Source organism: Notolepis coatsorum, assembly GCF_963971535.1.
Source record: "Notolepis coatsorum genome assembly, chromosome: 12".
Classification (NCBI taxonomy): domain Eukaryota; kingdom Metazoa; phylum Chordata; class Actinopteri; order Aulopiformes; family Paralepididae; genus Notolepis; species Notolepis coatsorum.
Genome location: NC_140176.1, coordinates 79,593,813 through 79,614,903, shown reverse-complemented (window position 1 = coordinate 79,614,903; position 21,091 = coordinate 79,593,813). Strand labels below are relative to the sequence as shown.

At 45.1% G+C, this 21,091-nt stretch overlaps 1 protein-coding gene across 1 annotated transcript in view; it reads left to right on the top strand.

The window, feature by feature from the left end:
• ctnnd2a (catenin (cadherin-associated protein), delta 2a) overlaps nt 1-21,091 on the top strand; it is a gene marked incomplete at both ends in the record, with an annotated part of 886,308 nt that overhangs the window by 728,597 nt on the left and 136,620 nt on the right. Inside the window, one exon of the mRNA XM_084325908.1 lies at nt 16,427-16,511. Within this exon, the coding sequence (XP_084182034.1) occupies nt 16,427-16,511 (85 nt within the window). The remainder of the gene's footprint in view (nt 1-16,426; nt 16,512-21,091) is intronic.

Here is a 21,091-nt window from a genome sequence, read left to right as displayed (position 1 = left end):
CAAGCAACGTTAGGTTACAGATTGAGAATTATGCTTGCGCTTGTATGGCGAAGAACACACGTAAAGTAAGTCAAGAGCGTAAGTCAATGAGAATAGTATGAATACTAAGATGACGATACTGACGCCACCTGTGGTATAGCAATTACATAGGGCACACTAGTACCAGCTGGAGACACTGGGGGGGTTCCCTCCGGGTGTAAGACCGGCAGGGTAGAGGAATGTTCGGGTACAAAGTCTGGGTCAACGAGGAATAAAGAGGCTCCAGCTACGGGAGTCGATGCATGTACTCCCTTGATCAGCATACAAAGCAGCAGTTGTAATCCAAGTATGCTCGACAGCATGGACGACAGCCAGCCAGCCTCTTCCTAGAGGCGGGCTCGAGTGATGATCCTCACAGGGGTAAATCCCAAACGATAGTGGAATCCACGGTACTATTCTCCAGCGGCACGGTCCCAAAGCAATATAATCCAACCAGAAATGGTTCTGCAGTCGCCGACGCCGATTCTCCTGTGCACTATACTTCACATTTAACTAGGTCGAACTTGACGTTATTTCACTAAACTCTGACACTTTTACTATCCTATTCGCACATGTTCTAAGTGCTCTATTTTGACGCAAGGTTGCTCACTTCACTTGGTCGTTGACTCGTGGTGAAGGGTTTACTAGTAATGAACAAAGTGCTGCTGTTTACACCTGCGCCGTATTTATACGTAAGTGACAATCTAGTCCCAACCTGGTCACTTTGGTCCTGAATCACTGCACTGCCAAAGGCATGTTGTAACATGCCCCAAACTCGCCCACCGCACCTGTCTGAGTACGAGACTGCCTGGAGCCTGGGGGGGGGGGTGTCCAATAGGAGAGCGCATATTACTCTGGTTTGTACGCAGGTAAAGGGATATTCCGTGTATATATACAAATAATATACAAGGGATATCAAACGATATACAAATATTATACAAGGGATATCAAACAATAAATATATATATTCGGTTTAATCTGACCCTTTGTAACAGATACAGTCATTAGTTCTTTCTCACCTTGACTACTGTCCAGCTGTCTGGTCTAATGCCTCAAGACAAGAGCTCAATAAGATCCAGCTCACTCAGAACAGAGCGGCCCGTCTGGCCCTGAGCTGCTCAATGAGAAACAGTGTGGAGGGGATGCATACCAAGCTGTCGTGGTTGAAGGTGGAAGACAGACTGGAGTGCAGCCTGATCTTGTTCATGAGGAATATATATATATATATCTCAAGAGAACCTATCTGTTTGTATTCACAGCTAACATGTACACATGATCGACATAAGTATAATACTAGGCATGCCTGTAGGGAAACGTTCACACTGCTACTACCAAAAACCAATGCAGCAAAGAAAACTGTGTTATATAGAGCCATGTCATATTGGAATAAACTGCCAGTACATCTTACTCAGATAACCAGTAAGATAAGTTTTAAAAATAATTTGAAAAGAGCATTGAGAGAAAAAGAAATTAGTTTACATTAAAGAAAAACACAGATACTGTAGTTTACACTGTAAAGATATGACTGTCTGAGAGTTTAATCCCTTTTATTGTATTTTCTATGATCTGATACTCTGTTTGTGTACTGTAATGCTATTTGGAAATATTTGTATATGTAGGAATATTGGAATATATTTCTAAATGTATGCTACTATAATGTTATGTATGTATGTACTGTTTTTGTTGTGTGTGGACCCCAGGAAGACTAGTTGTTGCTGCGGTGATGACTAATGGGGATCCGTAATAAAGATAAAGATAAAGACCAGGGAAGACATTATAGTCTTCTTACCCCAGCGTATCCCACTTCCAATTTTACCATATATATATACATATATAAATATATGTCTAACATATAACTCCCCGTTTGTCATGAGACACAAGACGGGGGGAAACCAGGCCGTCGCTACTCCATTGAAAGTGCGGTCAGCGGTTTCTAATAATATTGATTGAAAATCGTATTAACAACATACCATATACATACATATATATAAATATATATACATACATGCCTAAAGCCACAATTCCCTGTTGTCGTGTACATAACACGAGTAGAGAGTGTGGACACACTGTATGGCCCCGTGCGGCGCTTCACTCTGTTCAAAACAGGTGATATAAGGCGTGAGCCAGCATGATATATTGATTGAACACGAAATAATTTATTGAAAATCGCATTAACAGATTGCACGCAATGCAGCACGCCTCAGTACACACAATTGTTAGGGGAATGCAGACCAGGGAAGACATTATAGTCTCATTTACCCTGTGTATCCCATTTACAATTTTACCATATATATATACATATATAAATATATGTCTAACATACAATACCCTGTTGTCGTGAGACAAACACGGGGGGGGGGGAAACCCAGGCCGTCGCTACTCCTTAAGAAGTGCGGTCAGCGGTCACAAGGAAAAAACAGAGCACCAAGCCAGTAGAATGTAATGGCTAAGAAGTGTTAGGGATTAGCCTATCCCTGGTCGTGAGTTCTTAATTGATTTAGTTGTGGACCAGTCGGCCGAAAGACGAAGCGGAGACAGAGTATTTCTCAAACAGAGCTTTTATTCATTAGAGAAGAAGACAGTCAGTCACCCCGCGCGGGCACATCACCAGTAGACAAAAGAGGCAGAATGTCCATATTACATGTCACTTTATACACTCTTGAGAAAGGGGAGGGGGGTGTGTGTGTATGTCTCTGTGTGTGTATGTATGGGTGTTTGTGTGGTGTGTGCTTGTGTGTGTGTGTGTGTGTGTGTGTGTGTGTGTGTGTGTGTGCTGAAAGGGAGGGACATGATTTTGCATGTATAACTGCCAGAGAGAGAGAGTGCCAAGGGAACTAGGATTTTGCATGTTCTGCTACATGATTTTGCATATGTGTGAGGAGGGAGCCGGCCCTGTGTGTGGAAGGGGCCTTCAGCCAGAGGTCATCAGGTCACGCCACATGCAGGGGGAGAGAGACACAGAGCAGTGTGCAGCCTAAGCACAGATATCAGATATTACCAGGCATCATCAATGAACTAAATCTATCAATTCCCCCTTTTTGACGTTAAATATATACGTCAAACACAACAGTTCATTGATCTGTATCCGTCGATTGTCACCTCATTACATGCATCACATCCAATACCAGACGGGATAATCAACATCAGGAGAACAGAGAGAGAGAGATAGAGGGAGGGGAGAAAGCGGGAGAGAGAGAGAAGAAAGAGAGAAACACAGATCCTGGCAACCTAACAGAAGATACAGTAACCCCGTTGGACCCCCCTTACTCAGGCACACACAACGTCCATCAGGGCGCTACCTCCCCTCTGTCACAGTGCACCGCCCACCTGGGTCGGCCCCGTCTTCTGGAGGGCAAGGGCTGACCTCCTGAGGTTGGTCCCCGTTCCAGGGTGCGGTCCCCTAGACAAACGTGCCTCCTCCGGTCCGCTGCCTTCCCAGTGTCTCAGACTGTCCTCTCCACCTCTCGCCGGCCGGCCCCACCGTCACTCCAACTCAGCTCAGTGTCTCTCCTGCGGCCGCTTCCCCCGTTCTCGTCGTGGACGAACTGCGTGTCGTAGACGACGATCAGCGGTGATTGATCTGCGGTCTCCGCGGTGCCTGGCTGCGGTGTTCCTCTCCGGTGCTGCGGTGGTCATCTCCAGCCTCTCGCACAGCTGCCATCTCCTCCGGTCGCCTCTCATCCTGGCCCGTCTGTCCTTCGTCTCCTCCTGCCTGTCATCCGGTCGTCTGGTGGTCTGGTCACGGACGTCTGAGGGGCTGCTGGTATCTCACCCCTGGTTCAGACGCGCTGCAGACAGCTGGTAGTGACTGCTGGATCCTCTGCACCGTCTCCTCCTCCTCCGCGTCCCCATTCCCCGTTCCGTCCTTGGTTGCGGCTGGCCCACATCAATTCTCACTCCGGAACCTCCATTTGTTAGGGATTAGCCTATCCCTGGTCGTGAGTTCTTAATTGATTTAGTTGTGGACCAGTCGGCCGAAAGACGAAGCGGAGACAGAGTATTTCTCAAACGGAGTTTTTATTCATTAGAGAAGAAGACAGTCAGTCACCCCGCGCGGGCACATCACCAGTAGACAAAAGAGGCAGAATGTCCATATTACATGTCACTTTATACACTCTTGAGAAAGGGGAGGGGGGTGTGTGTGTATGTCTCTGTGTGTGTATGTATGGGTGTTTGTGTGGTGTGTGCTTGTGTGTGTGTGTGTGTGTGTGTGTGCTGAAAGGGAGGGACATGATTTTGCATGTATAACTGCCAGAGAGAGAGAGTGCCAAGGGAACTAGGATTTTGCATGTTCTGCTACATGATTTTGCATGTGTGTGAGGAGGGAGCCGGCCCTGTGTGTGGAAGGGGCCTTTAGCCAGAGGTCATCAGGTCACGCCACATGCAGGGGGAGAGAGACACAGAGCAGTGTGCAGCCTAAGCACAGATATCAGATATTACCAGGCATCATCAATGAACTAAATCTATCAGAAGACACAGCAGGAAATTACGGGGGGGGGTCCATTCACTCGAAAGAGAAAGGACACACACCACAGGGTTATACAAGCACAAGCACGCACCTGTTGATGTACACCTGCCGCTGGTCACGCGCCTCTTTTTCCTTGAATGAAGGCGCCAAGCTCTTCTGGACGGTTCTCCACAAAACCCGTCCAAATGACACACGTCCAGCGGCAGTGTCAGGCTGTCGGCGCCGATGTTTACATGTAGAGATGCCCGGTCAGAGCGCACACGAGTCGACATGCGGGTCGCGGGGGCGAATGACTGCCTGTTTGTTTTAACACAAAAACTGCCGGTCCTTTCATAGAGCGGACTCATACTTTTATAAACAAACAAAATACCAGCAGTCCCCCGATGAGGAATTGTCGGTCTGCTAGGAAAACTCCATAAAGAGCAGCGGTCCCAAGCAGAGCGCGCCGGGGAAGCCCTGAAAAATGCCTGTTGGTGGAATATCCTTACATCTCTCACCTAACTAGCTAACTAAATTTCTGTTCCAACTGCCGAAGGCTGCTGTGAGCACAAACGTTTCGTTGAAACAATGAGGAGCTGGCCAGAGATGGGCGTGGTCGGGCAGATGGAAGGTGCATGTGAGAAGTTTTCAGTTGACGCGCATTATGCACTGAGTGTATCCCATAGGTGAAGCAGAAAAGCGTAGCTAATGAAATATAACCTATTACCACCATGTTCAACCTACTAGTGACATCACACAGGCAAATTCGATTTCAGGCGAAGTACAGAGAAGCTCTCCCTCTCCAGCGGAAGAATGTGGAAAAGGGTGCTCTGGTGACAAGCTCTGCACAAATAATAACCTGTATAGTCAAAAGTCATGCTTCCAAGAGGAATTAACTTGAGCGAAGGGGATCTTCCTACAAATAAACCTATTCCCACCAAGGTTTTCGCTGGTTGAGAGAGCTCTTAGTTACAGAATTAAACTCACCAGGGCCGTCATTCATCAACGTGACTTACGCACAGATATGTGCTTAACCTGTGCGTACGACCATTTCTAAGCAAAGTGTGGGATTCATCAATTTCAACTTGAACTTGACTTCGTGCTTATATTTACGCACAGCTCGGAGCATGCGTAGCTGACGCCCAGTGGTAGAACATCATTACTACGGCATAAGCGCTCCTCAGTTCTGCATTAGTTTCAACGCGGAAATAAGCTTCCGTGCATTACTTCCAACACTGGCGTGTTCAACTTCTGTATGACCCGTAATTCATTATAGTTCATTGTAAAATAGCGACAGTAGTGTAATTATAATGGGCTCATGCGGGAACAAGAGGTTGGCTTGCTTGTTTGGCACGGGGGGGCAGAAGCAGAACACCCACCTCCAAACGCCATTAAATATTGTTCCAAATAAAAAGCGACATACTATTATTTTGTGTCATGTTTCCAAATAAGATTGGCCACAACGGAATGCTTTCTACTTCAATTTGTTGATTAGAATAGATTACCTCGCTCCGTTGAAACTTCACTGAGCTCAGCACACAGACATGATAATAATAACAACAACAATAATAATAATAATAGCTTCATTTTACATAGCGCCTTTCAAGAGAGACCCATGCAAGGTCGCTTTACATAGATGGGGGGGGGGATAACAAAGTAATAAAGATAGTGGACAGACTATGTAAATATGATGATGGGATTCAAGTTCGCGTTTTTGTTGATCATAGGCATGCTGTCAGAGTATGATATCTTAATCAAACATTCTAGAACATTTGTCGTCACAGATCATGTCATAATAGAACATAGGCTACATGGCATGGTCCATCGTGATATTGTGTAGACTGTTATTACTGTACCAGTACCACCCATTGTGACAACAGCCTTGTGAGTCCCGCACACAAACATGATGGAATTCAAGTTCATGTATTGAAAGGCAGGCTACATCATACATGGCAGTGAGATTCATTGTTCTTGTATATGCTCTCGTATTATTGTTTATATAGGCTACCCAATACTGACATCAAAATAGATTGTATGCCTCTAGAAATCATATGCAGCAGGTAGAAAATTGACGGAAAATCCGTCGCGATTTGGAATAAAATTGAGGAGAACTTTAATCCCTGGGTATTAATCAAACAAAACGGGAAAAGGCAGTCATATTCCAGCACGGTCTTTATTAGTGTTTGCACTGCCCAGGCAGCAATGGTTAATAGATATCATATCCGACATCACCGTACGTGTACACATCTGTCAGCCTGTCACATAACACGCTTCCCTCGGCTTAGTCTATTTTTCCACATTTCATGGGGGTATTCCATTACCGTATATGGTTCATCGGGGCGGTTCTGGTATGCAAATACTTAAAACAGTGCACAAGCTCAAACGTAGGATCAAAGTCATATTTATCAAGACAGGTGTGTGTAGGACCTGTGTACGCACGTGTGATAAATCCCGTTTTTTTTGTGCATGCACATATTCTAAATTCTGTGCTTAAGTATGGAAATAGAACATTTTCTACGTCACGTTGATGAATGAGGGCCCAGGCTCCATTCATTTAAAAATGCATCTGTTCTAAGTGCTTTCACTAAGTGCTGTTGTGACTGTATCCCACGGTACAAAGGCTTTATATCACTTGGGTACGAGTTAAGGCTCCAGTGGATGTAGTCTGTAAACTCGAGGTTGAACCGTGTTTGTTTATGTGCCACACGCCCTCTTTCATAACTTGTACGATTGTTGCCGAGCACACTGTCACATAACAAAAGGGGAAGGAGAAGCTGCACAGAATAAAACGTTTGTGGCTATAGTGTGTTCTACCCAGCTGCCATGGCAACCATCAGACCAGGGGTCGCCATGACGCAGAGGAATTATCTTGTTGGAGGTTGCACGTTGATGTAACAGCTTCAGTCAATTTGGAGAGAGTGCGCTCTAAGCCCAGAGCCCAGCAGAGAAGCCTTCATAAAGCACAAATCCAGAGCCACATTAGTTCTCCTTTAATAACCTGTATTGTATTTATTTACTCAGGGCAGGTTGGCTGTGCAGTGAACACACATGCTTCTGTTTCAGCAAAACCCTGCCACACAATCCTAGGCATACTGAGGCCCTTGTTACACACACTGTTTTTGTGCTCGTTTTTATAAGTTTTTGAATACGTTTGCTGTCCCTATTAGATAGAAATGCCGTTTTTGCTGGAAACGTTGTGGCCCTACTGAAAACGCTAAATTGTGTTTCCGTTTTGGAATAGCGCCAAAAACTCGCCGACAACATGTCGTGTAATCTGCGCGGAGCCGTTGTTGCTCAACGCCCATGCGCAGTAGATACCATCTGCGTGCCCTTCCGGTGACAACAGAGCTGTCCCAAATAGCTGCAGCTACCATGTGTTGTCAAGTTATTGTTATAAGGACCCCAGTCCAAGCTACAACAGTCTGCATTCCCTTAACAATTGTTTGTATTGAGCCGTATTGTATTGTACCCATTATGCAATATGTTAAATAAAGTTTACATCCATTCATTCTGCTAGCATTACCGATTGCATGAGCACTGCAGCTGGCTAACGTGAGCTAGCGTTAGCTATCAGACCCTGTTAGCTCAAGCTCCTCTTTCAATCTTAACACTTTGGGTGCCGGGAACCGTCTTTAGACATCATTCCCGGCCATGCTCAAGTTGCCGGAGGACGCTTTACGTCGTCCTTATATCAATATTTCAAAAATCTGCGATCGGATTCATATGTCCCCTCCGCTGGCCTGAGATCCACCAGCAGGACCCACTGAGCTCTCTGGCGGTTCAGGAGCGCCATCTGGTGGCCGATCGGCGCAATCGCTTAAACAGGATGTGCCATAGAGGTTGTGCTAGACGTCCGTATTGCTTCCGGCCACTCGGTACATGTCCCGTGACTCTGGCTCGTCACGCTACATAGCGATCGATTGCCAATAACTCGATAAACAACATGATTTGGACGTATATACCATTATACAAGCTGGAGATGGACCGGGTAAATCGCCATCCCATAATGATAGAATTTCTACTCTACGATGATCGCCCAACGGCGCGCGGAGACTGGGGTGAGTTTGAGCGTGTAACGTTACCGTCTTCGATACTAACTGCTATTATCAACATTTGACCCACATTAGATGATTGGTATAACGCTGCCCACGGAATTATAAACGCCCCCTCGCCCATCCGGTCAACATCAGATGACGTGTAGTAACTTCTAGAAGTACGTCTAGTTGGAATTTTTTATATCGCGCTGATTGCCATCAAACTGTATTTCATCATCAATATAATGCATTTGGGGCTATATATCACGTTCTGGAGAAAGCTGCAGAAAGAGATGAAAACATACTTATACATTAGACCATACTTTACTATGAATATGTGAATGAAAAAGTTTAACGTTGCTACACAATGAACAATACATATAGGACTTTGAATGGGCCCTAATAATGGCAATGTAGCAATAGAATTTAAAAAGTTATAGCCCTGCAAAGAAGGGGACTTTCTCCATAGACAAATAGCGCTGGCAATCTATGGTATATCATGAATTTAACCTTAGGCAGCCAAAGTGTTAACAAGCATTAAACAAAATGGCCCAGTCATCTATTCACCTTTGTTTAATACACACAGCGTTGTCTCTAATGTTATCTAGCTACTGATAGCTCCCGATATCATCAGTTTGGTGCTGGCTGGTTAACGTGAGCTAGCGTTAGCTTCTAGCCACAATGCTATGCTGTTATACTGGCATATTCCATTCACGTTAGCATGTAGCTAACAATGTAGCTAACAACATCGCCGATCCTTTTTGAGACTAAACTATCCGCTCTTGGTGGTCACTTGTGTTGATGTTAGTTTTGTTTCATCAACAAATGAGAGGCAGAACACACAGTGAATGTATCCGTTTTGTTTATTGCACTTTCATTACACTTTGCTGAAAAATAAGTGCTGCATTGGGTAAATAGGCATTTAAAGATGGCGGCGCCTTGTTGACATTTTCTTTGCAGGACGTGTATTGGCACATTCAAGTTCTGATTGGTTGAAAATTGCCTTCATGTTCGCCACCTACTGCCACCTACTGCTTTGGCAGTGTACTACATCACTGTGCTCAGGTTGCAAAACGTATGTCTCACTCGGCTACCGCTACGTTGCGACCTGGAAAAGCTAAACTCATCTGAAAACGAAACGAAGGTGTAACTGCAGCCTGAGGAGCTACGGAGTACAACCATTTCTCCAGCTGATAAGGTTTATTAAGCTTACAACCCAGGAGAATTGGCTGGAGAGACCCGGCGAGTCCCTGGCCGGGGGGGTCTCGTAACGGGCTCCTTGAGACAGGGGAAACTCTGGTCTATTGGAGGTTGGAGGTGAGAGACAAAAGGTGAATGGTAATAGATGGGGGGGGGGGGGGGTTGAAACATGGCTGGGGGATTGTTTGAGGCCTATTCTGCCACACCTCTCCACGTGGTCATGGAACTCTGATATTGTGTTCCTGTGTTAGTATGTTACAGTGCTAACCAGGGGTAACATGCAGTAGTGTGAACTCACAGATCATGCTAACATGTTACAATTCTAACCAAGTGTAACATAGTGTGAACTCACAGATACATTAACATGTTATCGTGCTAATCAGGGTTCCACTTTTTGACAGTTTGAAAGAGCTTTTTGGTCACCAAAATTACATCTACAGTAATGCTCTCTCACTCTCTCGCTTCTTTCAAATTATTTGAATATGTCTATACTAACGAGAGTGAGAGTGAGATCTGCCCTATAGCCAACAAAATGCATGCTATTAGCTATTAGATATTAAAGCCCTAATTGCATGGTACTGGTATTACCTGGGGACCAGTGGCGTCGTTAGACCTGGGCTTCCGGGGCTTTAGCCCCGGATGTTTTTCTCCTAGCCCCGGACCTTAAAAAAAAGATTTTTTTTTTTTTTTAAGATATCAGCATCCCCATTGTCTGTGCTGAATGTTTGTTAGTGTTTGGTATTTTTTGTTGGTTTTTAGTACTTTTAATCCATTTTTAGTAAGTAGTTTTCATTTGATCCTATAATTCTTTCATTCACCGATTTGTGGACTTTTTTTAGTGTCCTGAAAGGCGCCTTATAAATCAAATGCATTATTATTATTATTATTATTATTATTATTATTATTATTATTATTATTATTATTATTATTATTATTATTATTATTATTATTATTATTATTATTATTATTATTATTATTATCATCCAGGAGGGAAAAGACACTTTGGATAGTAGGGACTGCATCTCTGCCTGTCCTGACCAGGAAACACTTTGCAACTGTGATCTCCTCTGGCAATAGTTGGATATTGTAATGTGTGGCGAGGGGTTGCAGCAATTCCACTGAGAGAAACTGGTCTGAGGCTGGATAACATGCCTGTATGCCTCTCATAAGTTGTTATCCAACTCATGAGAACCTGCTCTCAAGCTCTTGCAGCATTCTGTCGACGACTGGACAGTCTCTGTCTCAGCTGATCTCCTGAGCTGAGGTCTAATCAAAATCAAATCAAATTTATTTATAGGGCCCGACAACACACGTTAATGTCCCCATGGGCCGTACAGGTCTTCTTTAAACAAGTCAAGAAGAAAACATAACAATAAGTCAAGAACAGAACAAGAACACCATAAGGTCCAAACATTTTTAGATGAATGCAAATAAATGAAAGAATGCAAGCACTCCCAGACATACCCCACGCGAAGGTAAGGAAAAACTCACTAAAACCTAACAATAGGGGAAAAAAAGCTCCACAGGCAGTGTGGAGGAGAGAAACCTTAGAAGGGCCATTCAAGGGGGGATCTCCCTTCTTAGATGTTGGTGATAGTAGTGTTGCAGACGGACAGTTGGTAAGCATGCACTCATGTGTGTAGTGAAACACAGATGAGTGCATGCAATAGCAACTGTACATTTTGAAAGATTAAAGATAGAGCTAATAGCGATAGCAACTGAACATTTTGAAAGATTAAAGATAGAGTTGATAGCGGATCTATTTGAGGCACAGGGGCGGCGCAAAGAGGGTCACGTCCTCCCCGTCTTAGTCACAGGACATTCAACACTCCGGTCATTGCTCAGGGACAGCCGGAGACAGGGAGATAGGGGGCGGCGCAGAGAGGGTCGCGAACTCCCCGACATCATCGCGGGACATCCGGCACTCCGGTCACCACTACGAGACCTCCGGAGACAGGGGGGCACGCAGAGGGGGTCGCAACCTCCCGGCCTTCATCACGGGATGTCCAACACTCCGGTCAACACTCCAGGACAGCAAGTCATAGGGGGACAGGGAGACGGGACAGGCGTTAGACAGCTCATGAGATTGTAGTAGGCGGACATAGCAATAGATACAAGTGGTAGGCATATATGTGAATGGAGTAGATATATGAAGTAAGCGTATTATGTGAATAGAATAGAAGTACTTAACCCAGCAATGAAACCGCATTGACTGTTAATCTGTTAACAGTCTGTTAATACTGTTAATCAGTTGACAGGACCACGGACAGACGACGGTGAATAACTGATCCAAGGCCTCGGAGGTGCATGTAGAGCAGTCACTACAATCTTGGCCAAGACCCCGAGGCATCCATCACCTTAGTCAGCGCCAGGAGACGGGCACTCAGAGAGAAGGGGGAGGGAGGGGGGGGGAGGGAGGGGGGGGGGGAAGAGTTAGAGAGTTCCCATGTTTGTGGTGCTGCAAAGGAGCAGACATGTAGTACCCTGTAGTGCCATGTAGTACCACGTAGTACCCTGAGCTTGTGCCACAAGATGACTCAACTACATACTCGTCCATCCTTTTCTTTTTTTAAAGATAAATTTTTTGACGTTTTATCGCTTTATTTCTACTGGGCAGTCCAGTAGAGAGAGACAGAGGAGGAATGGGAGACAGAGTGGGGGGAAGACATTCGGCAAATAACGACGGGTTCGGGAATGGAACCCGGGTCGCCTGTATCAGTTCCACAACCGTTCCTATTTCCGGGGTAGGCCTGATTGGCCGCGACAGGCACGTGACCCGCCGCGGCCACCCCCCGCGGCAGCCCCAGGACGCGGCAACGAGGCTGCTGTGTTTCACCGCCGCTTTCCGCCTTCAACGCCGCCCGCAGCAGCAAATTTGCGCGAGCGCAGGATTATTTCAGTGTGTATCATGCAATCATTTATCATTTAACATTTGAAAGGCATACATTGTTGTATGAAATAAAATAGTATAGAGACATATGTACAGCGTTCGATGCAGAATAGAAGTAACTGAGTTACCATACAATATACAATACGCTATAGTGCAAAGCAGAAATGGGATGAGGTACAATTTACAGTAAGGTGATACTATGCAATGTACTAATATACAATACGGCTCACTTTTCCCACTTCAATGACAGAGCCGCTGTTTAATAATATTGTCGCGGCGGAGCTCCGTCGCGGCAGCATTATGTAGCAGTAATCCCCCCTTTTTTACTATTGACAACTAGCTCAACTGGCAGCGCTGCCTTGCTGTGGATCCTCCGGTCCGTTGGTCACAAGTTCAATTCCCTTACATTTTTTTTTTCTTTTTTTTAACGTGCATTCTTTCGCCGGTTAAATTTAGGCTGTGCATATGTTTGTTTGTTTGTTTATTTGCTTATGTGTATGATTCTTAACTGTTTTTATTTGGTTATTGGTGTATATGTGTGTATGTATGTACAGTATATGTATATATATTATATATATATATGTATATATATGTGTATATATATATATATATATATATTTGTACTCCTGTTGGGGCCTCTTGGACCAGATCAATGTTTTATCTGGCTAAATAAATAAATAAATAAATAAGAAACTGATGATTTGGTCCTGTTAACTTTGAATTTTCTATGGGGACTGCCCAGATCCCTCTCATGGACATGGACCTCACTTTGAGAACCTCTAATGATTCTAGTTCTTCAGTATTCATCTCTAATTACTCTAAAATTGCGTATTTCTGTGTTTAAAAAAGAAAAAGAAAAAAAGGTCACCCCCCATTCATTATTCATTATTCATAATTTTTCTCCCCTGCTAGATTTATCATTGGAAAAATATTTTATTTCTCTGCATGATTCCATTTTTGCATAATGCAGTGTATTTGTCTTTGTTATAAATTAGTTTGAGGTGCCATTTGAATCAGTGATTTTCACTCACACGCCTAACTGTCAAAACTATCTGGGCATGTGTTCAATAATGACACATCTGGAAATCATGGAGGTCAGGGGGTCATTTTTTTTTACCACAGGTCCAATTTGCTTAATACTAGTCTAGTGTGAATAGGGAAGGGGAAATATTTCACACCAGATGAAGATAAATATTTATTTGATTTTGTCCGCTTCCATTCTCAACTTGTCGGAGGCTGACAGGTTGACTGCACACTGCTGATGATGAGTTTCATTTTCACTCTCAGTTGCCGGGTTGTGCAGGAATAATTAAGTGTCGTGAATGACGGAGATGAGAAGTCTCTCAATCTGGAAACACAAATCCTCCAAAGACATTCTGATTTTATTTGTGTCACTAGTATAGAACTCAATTAAAAAATGATTATTGGGGGGAGGGATGTGAGATGAACCCGAGGAATGACGGGTTAAAGGGTTACAAAAAACTCAAGGAAACCAGAACTCAGATATTCACACTAACATGCTATAATGCTAACAAGTTGTAACATAGTGTGAACTCACCGATCACACTAACATGCTATAATGCTAACAAGTTGTAACATAGTGTGAACTCACCGATCACACTAACATGCTATAATGCTAACAAGTTGTAACATAGTGTGAACTCACCGATCACACTAACATGCTATAATGCTAACAAGTTGTAACATAGTGTGAACTCACAGATCACACTAACAGGCTATAATGCTAACAAGTTGTAACATAGTGTGAACTCACCGATCACACTAACATGCTATAATGCTAACAAGTTGTAACATAGTGTGAACTCACAGATCACACTAACATGCTATAATGCTAACAAGTTCTTGAAGTCAGAGGTTCTGTCTAGGATTGTTAGTAACTGTCTAACTGTATATATGGCTGTTTACACTAGTAACTGTTTACCTGCATATATAACTGTCTCCACCAGTAACTGTCTAGCTGCATATATATCTGTTCCCACTAGAGGGCGCTCTAGGCGGAGCTACCCAGGTACACCACCATGTGGCGAGTATAAAAGTAGATGTCTCCTCCCACTTCTTTCTCTCCCCCATGTCTCTCAGTGAGAGAAGACCTGTGTTACTGCTCTTTCCATGTGAATAAAAGAAACCACGCCAGTTCAGGCTCAAGATAGAAACCATGCCTCTTGACCACATTATTGTAGGGCTGACCCCTATTAATCGATTAGTCGACTAATCGGTCGAAAGGGGCCGTAGTCGACTGGCCAACCTCTTAGTCGAATATAATAAAAAAAAAAAAAAATGATATTCTTTTTTTTTTATCATTTTTTTCAAAAGAAAATAGGCATAGAAGCGTGGCTAACGCTAATGGCACGCATACCAGAGGCTAACTGCCTAAGAAAACAGGCACAGAGGCACTGAAAGAGGATTTCACCCATCTAATGAACACACTATACTAGACAAATATCAAGATGTATCCATCAGTGGACCAATTGCATGCTTTTGCAGAGAACAAGAAGCCTTCAGTCGACTCCTTCAGACATTAAGCACCCCCCACAGCCCAAATGGAATGATACATTTTTTTTTTTTTTAAATGTATTATTGTCATCCTATAGCCGAATTCTGTTAACACAAGTTGTAACATAGTGTGAACTCACAGATATTCACACTAACCTGCTATAATGCTAACCGGTTGTAACATAGTGTGAACTCACAGATACATTAACATGCTACAATGCTAACCAGGGGTAACAATGATAGCCAGGGGTGAAGTTTACTACAGTAGCCCACTAGCATGTGGTTAGTATTTTCCAGTCTAGGCTAGTGTAAAATGTGAAAAGAGCGTAATGGAGATAGTGCAGATATGGCAGCCAAGTGTTTCAGTGGGGATTTCATTCTAGGTGCACCCGAGTTTTGATTGAATGCCTATATGTATTAGGCTACAGGTTTGAACTGCTGCTGTATAACTATATAATAGTCTATTATATATATATATAAGACAATTGTATGTCATATAGTCAATCTGGCAGATGACTAGCATGGCATACTGTATGCATGCCGTCAGTGCTAGCATGACTTATCTCCATCTCTCCAATACTCAGTGCAACCCTGTCATTTCTTTTCCATGGACATTTTTAAAACTGGTCCCTTCAAGAGGTCTCTTCAGGAGGGCGTGTATTCAGTCCCTCTAATGGCACTTAGGCTAAAGACAGGCATCCGTCTGCATCTCGCCACAGCTCTCAAAGAGGCTATATATACCAGCTCCGGAGAGAGTCATTTGTCAGCTAAGTGGCTGCAGTGGAGGCTATTAAGCATGGTAGAGAGAGGGTGATTTTAAACTCATCTGGAACTCCACTTTTGCTTCGCAAAATGAAAATCGTTCATCCCCCTCAAACGAGAGCAATGGGCCTCTTTAGAGCCACTGCCACCACAGGCTCAGACTCTCCCTCGTACTGTATAGGGCAGTGGACAAAGATACACTCTGCTGTCATCACTCTGTCTGTCACACACGCACACGCACACACACACACAATTTAAATAACACTCCTCTCACTCTCTTTTCCTCTCCTCTCTTTCTCTCTCTCCCTCTCCCATCCTTCTCTCCCTCTCTCTTTTTCTTCCCCCTCTCTCTTTCTCCCCCTCTTCCTCCCTCTTCCCCCCCCTCTCTCTCTCTCTCTCTCTCTCTCTCTTTCTCTCTCTCTCTCTCTCTCTCTCTCTCTCTCTCTCTCTCTCTCTCTCTCTCTCTCTCTCTCTCTCTCTCTCTCTCTCTCTCTCTCTCTCTCCCCTCTCTCTCTCCCCCTCTCTCTCTCCTCCTCCCCCCTCCACCCCTTCTCCCTCCAGACATTCAGCCAAGGTAGTGAAGGCAGCCTCCCAGGTTCTAAGCAGTATGTGGCAGTACAGAGACCTGCGCTCCCTCTACAAGAAGGTAAGATGGGACGTCCCATTCAATTCCCATTCAATTCAAATGGATTCAGGAAGTCAGTGGGCACAAGACTGCTGTCCTATAGTGTCTAGATCCCATAGCCGGGAAGGATGTTTGTACATGTATTTCACATTATGAGGTGGTGGAAATGGTTACGGTTAAGTTAAGTAACTTTCTTAGGTGAAAGTTACGATACGTTATGGCTTTGCAGCCAAAAAGTGACGATTCCCATGGAAAACAATGATTCTATATCATCAATGAAGAATGTGCGATGTCCATTTATATTTTAAAGTGATTGAATTCACTATGAGCAAGCTGACCCTAAACCTTACATTCTGGTGGCCCCCGCAGGCACGAGTGTACATATCATGTCGTGGGTTTGAGTCTGGCTGTTATATTTGCTCTCTGCTTCTCTTGTGTCTTCTGTCACTCCCCATTCTATATAATCTAATGAAGCATAAATAGAAAGATGTGTCCCTCAGTTTCCCTTAGAATATTTGTCTTTATTGAAACAGTTGGAAAGCTGAGGAGGAGACAGAGTAGGGCAGACACAGGAGAGAAGGTGCTTTATTGAAACACTAGGAAGGCTGAGAGGGAGACAGAGTAGGGGAGACACGGGAGAGAAGGTTCTTTATTGAAACACTAGGAAGGCTGAGAGGGAGACAGAGTAGGGGAGACACGGGAGAGAAGGTTCTTTATTGAGACACTAGGAAGGCTGAGAGGGAGACAGAGTAGGGGAGACACGGGAGAGAAGGTTCTTTATTGAGACACTAGGAAGGCTGAGAGGGAGACAGAGTAGGGCAGACACAGGAGAGAAGGTTCTTTATTGAGACAGTACAGTAGGAAGGCTGAGAGGGAGACAGAGTAGGGCAGACACAGGAGAGAAGGTTCTTTATTGAAACACTAGGAAGGCTGAGGGGGAGACAGAGTAGGGGAGACACAGGAGAGAAGGTTCTTTATTGAGACACTAGGAAGGCTGAGAGGGAGACAGAGTAGGGGAGACACGGGAGAGAAGGTTCTTTATTGAGACAGTGGGAAGGCTGAGGGGGAGACAGAGTAGGGGAGACACAGGAGAGAAGGTTCTTTATTGAGACAGTAGGAAGGCTGAGGGGGAGACAGAGTAGGGGAGACACAGGAGAGAAGGTTCTTTATTGAGACAGTAGGAAGGCTGAGAGGGAGACAGAGTAGGGGAGACACAGGAGAGAAGGTTCTTTATTGAGACAGTGGGAAGGCTGAGAGGGAGACAGAGTAGGGGAGACACAGGAGAGAAGGTTCTTTATTGAGACAGTGGGAAGGCTGAGGGGGAAACAGAGTAGGGGAGACACAGGAGAGAAGGTTCTTTATTGAGACAGTGGGAAGGCTGAGGGGGAGACAGAGGAGAGAAGGTTCTTTATTGAGACAGTAAGACTATTATATACTATTCTATATTATACTATTCTAATCTATTATACACTGCTACAGTATACTATTCTAATCTATTATACACTACTGTAACTGAGGGGTACAATTCCCTGACTGTATTGATAAGTATGGTATTATTAAACCACTACCGCTTGTACTTTAACTTCTGGCCATCCAGTACATGATATAGATATGATGAACACTTTCCCACCTGATGAAACGAAGTCCACACAAATGTATAAATCGAATATTTTATATAGCAAAGGGTATATACAACGTTCACTTAATGACATTTATGATTTGAAATGCACTTGTAAGGCAAATTAGTATTCGTAGGTAAATCAACATTGAATGTCCAATCTCTGGTTACGCAGGGAGCAAGTATACAACCTGGTTCTTTAGGGAACTATAGCGATGGTACTTAAATGATTATAGCTGGATACACTAAAGGGGGGGTCCCGCTGGTTGTAAGACAGTAGGGGGGGGGGGTTAGGAGAGCCGCTGGCGGTATCCCATCTGGCCGACGATTTCTTGGGAGAATTCAGAGTGCTGAACACGGTGCCCACAGAACCTCGGTCCACAGATGAATACAGCTGGGCCCTCTGGTGGACGGTAGCTGCCGGTCCACAACGAAGAGACGTGAGGCGACCTCACTCGGGTAGAGCGCCGTCTCACCTGGACTCCTCTCGGGGGGGTAGTTCCAACACTCAGCAGTGTTGGCTGTTATCCATGGCATAATCAAAGCACCCAAAGCACGTAGATAATCCAAGCCGTGGAAGGCTCGCCGTCGTCCGGGTAAAGTAATCCAATGTACAGGTCCACTCGTCCTGGCCCGGAGCTCCTCGGATGCAAGCACCACACGTGGTCTGCCCAGCCTGGTTAAGACTCCAGATAACGTCAGGAACGATGGGGGTACTGCTCACTTTATAACTCTAACCGAACGATGCACCATACATAATAGACTATTATTAACTTAATAGAAATACGTCCCACTCGACGGTATAGTGCCAAACTATGACAATTCAACTATTAATCCACACGATGTCTCAATGCCTATTCTGAGGCCAAGTAGGCCATACTGCACCACATGTGCGTCGTGGGTGAGGCTTCACGTCTGTTACTAGGTTGGAGGGTAAAGGACTAATGGACTAAAAGAAAGTTCTACTTTACTTGCGCCATATATATATGCGCTGTGAACAAATAGTACCATTCGTATTTCGCCAGACGTATTCCTACGCGGAACCGGGCTTGTAACGACATGTTCGTCGGCACGATTGAACTTGAACCAAGGGGCTTGGCTGCTGGCGCCAGGTTCTCGTCCAATGGTAGAATGAAACTATTATGGGCTGTTAGTAGACTAAAGGGATATTCAGTGTATATGTACAAGGAATATACAGGGGATATCAAACGATATACAAATACTATTAAATATATATCCATAAATAAATATATATATTCGGTTTAATCTGATCCTTCACAACAGCCGCCCCCTAATTAGTCCCACCTAATTAGCTAAGCAGAGACAGATTAACCGCACTGTCTACCACTCAAGGTCCGCTGTAAGGGTCAGTCAACTCACAAAGTCATGGGGTCATGGTCGTCATCGATAGTGTCTGGGAGTCTGGGCAGTTCTATTAGCCTCACCACGGGTCGTGTGTAAGTTCGCCCTTGGACGAGTACTTCAGCTGCTCGGACCTTGCCATCGGCACCGGTGATCACTTTGCTTACGCGGCCAGCCGGCCACATAGCTCTGGGTAGTGACTGGTCGATAATCATGACGACTGTTCCTTCTGTCAAATTGTCTCTCTCTTTTACCCACTTCTGGCGGGTCTGTAGAGACGGTAGGTAGTGGAGTAGAAAGCTGTTCCAAAACTTGTCAGCTAGTACTTGACTGTACCTCCACATTCTTCGGCCGTTCGCTTCTTCAGGCCTGTACATTGTCTGGGGTAGCGCGGGGTCTAGCCGCCCCATCAAGAGTGTGTTGGGGGTGACTGGGTCGACATCTGCTACATCACTGGAGACGTAGCCGAGGGGCTTGGAGTTCAATACTCCCTCGATCTCCGTGAGGACTGTCATTAGGACTTCTTCCGCCACAGTCTGGGCCCCAAGCACGGCGTACAGGGCTGTCTTTATAGAACGTACTTCTCGTTCCCAGGTTCCACCGAAGTGGGGTGCGTTCGGGGGATTAAACTGGAAGTCAATCTGGGATGGAGCGAGGTGGGTCTTAAGTTCTGGGCCCATAGCTTGGAAGCTCTCTCTCAGCTCTCTTTCTCCGCCTTTGAAGTTTGTCCCGTGATCAGACAACAATGTAGACGGTTTTCCTTTCCGTGATGTGAATCTTCGGAAGGCCATAAGGAATGAGTCTGTGCTCATGGTCGGAAGGAGTTCGATATGTATCGCTCTGGTGGTCATGCATTTGAATACAATACCCCACCGCTTCTCGGTTCCTCTTCCTCTCTTTATATACAACGGGCCAAAACAGTCCATGCCTGTGGAGTGGAATGGCTTGTCGCCGAGTCGGAGGCGACAGGGAGGTAGGTCAGCCATCCGGGGTATGCTGGGCTGCGCGCGCCACTTTCGGCAGTCTAGACAGGTTCGCTGGAAGCGTCGCACTGCTTCTCTTCCTTGAAGTATCCAATAGTGACGTCTGATCTCCGCGAAGACTCTCTCTGCTCCTGCGTGGTGTACATCCTCGTCGTATTTCTTTATGATCAGCTCTGTGACCTTGTGTCGGCTGTTCAAGACTATCGGGTACTTAACGTCATCCGGTAGATCGGGGGCTCTCCGCAGACGACCACCCACTCTGATGAGATTATGGGCGTCGCTCTCGGGTGCCAGGTGGAGCAGTCTGCTGTCTGATGGGACGGGCTTTCCTCCCTGTAGACAGTCTAGCTCGTCGGGGAACGAGTCTCTCTGGGCTCGTTGTAGTAGAAGAAGCTCTGCTTCTTCGTAGTCAGCTGCTGAAATGTCAGTGGTGGACTGAATCTCTGGGTGGTGCCACAGGAATGTCTTTAGCTGCGCACTCTGCAGGGTAATGCAATCATCTATGTTGGGGTCTGTGGAGGCGACTGTGCTCAGTCCACAGAACATAGGTTTCTTGTTCTCAGCCTCCTCTTTACTTGCTTCCCGTGGGGTGGGCGTAGGCCACTCTTCTTCCGGGAGCTTGAGGAATTCTGGTCCGT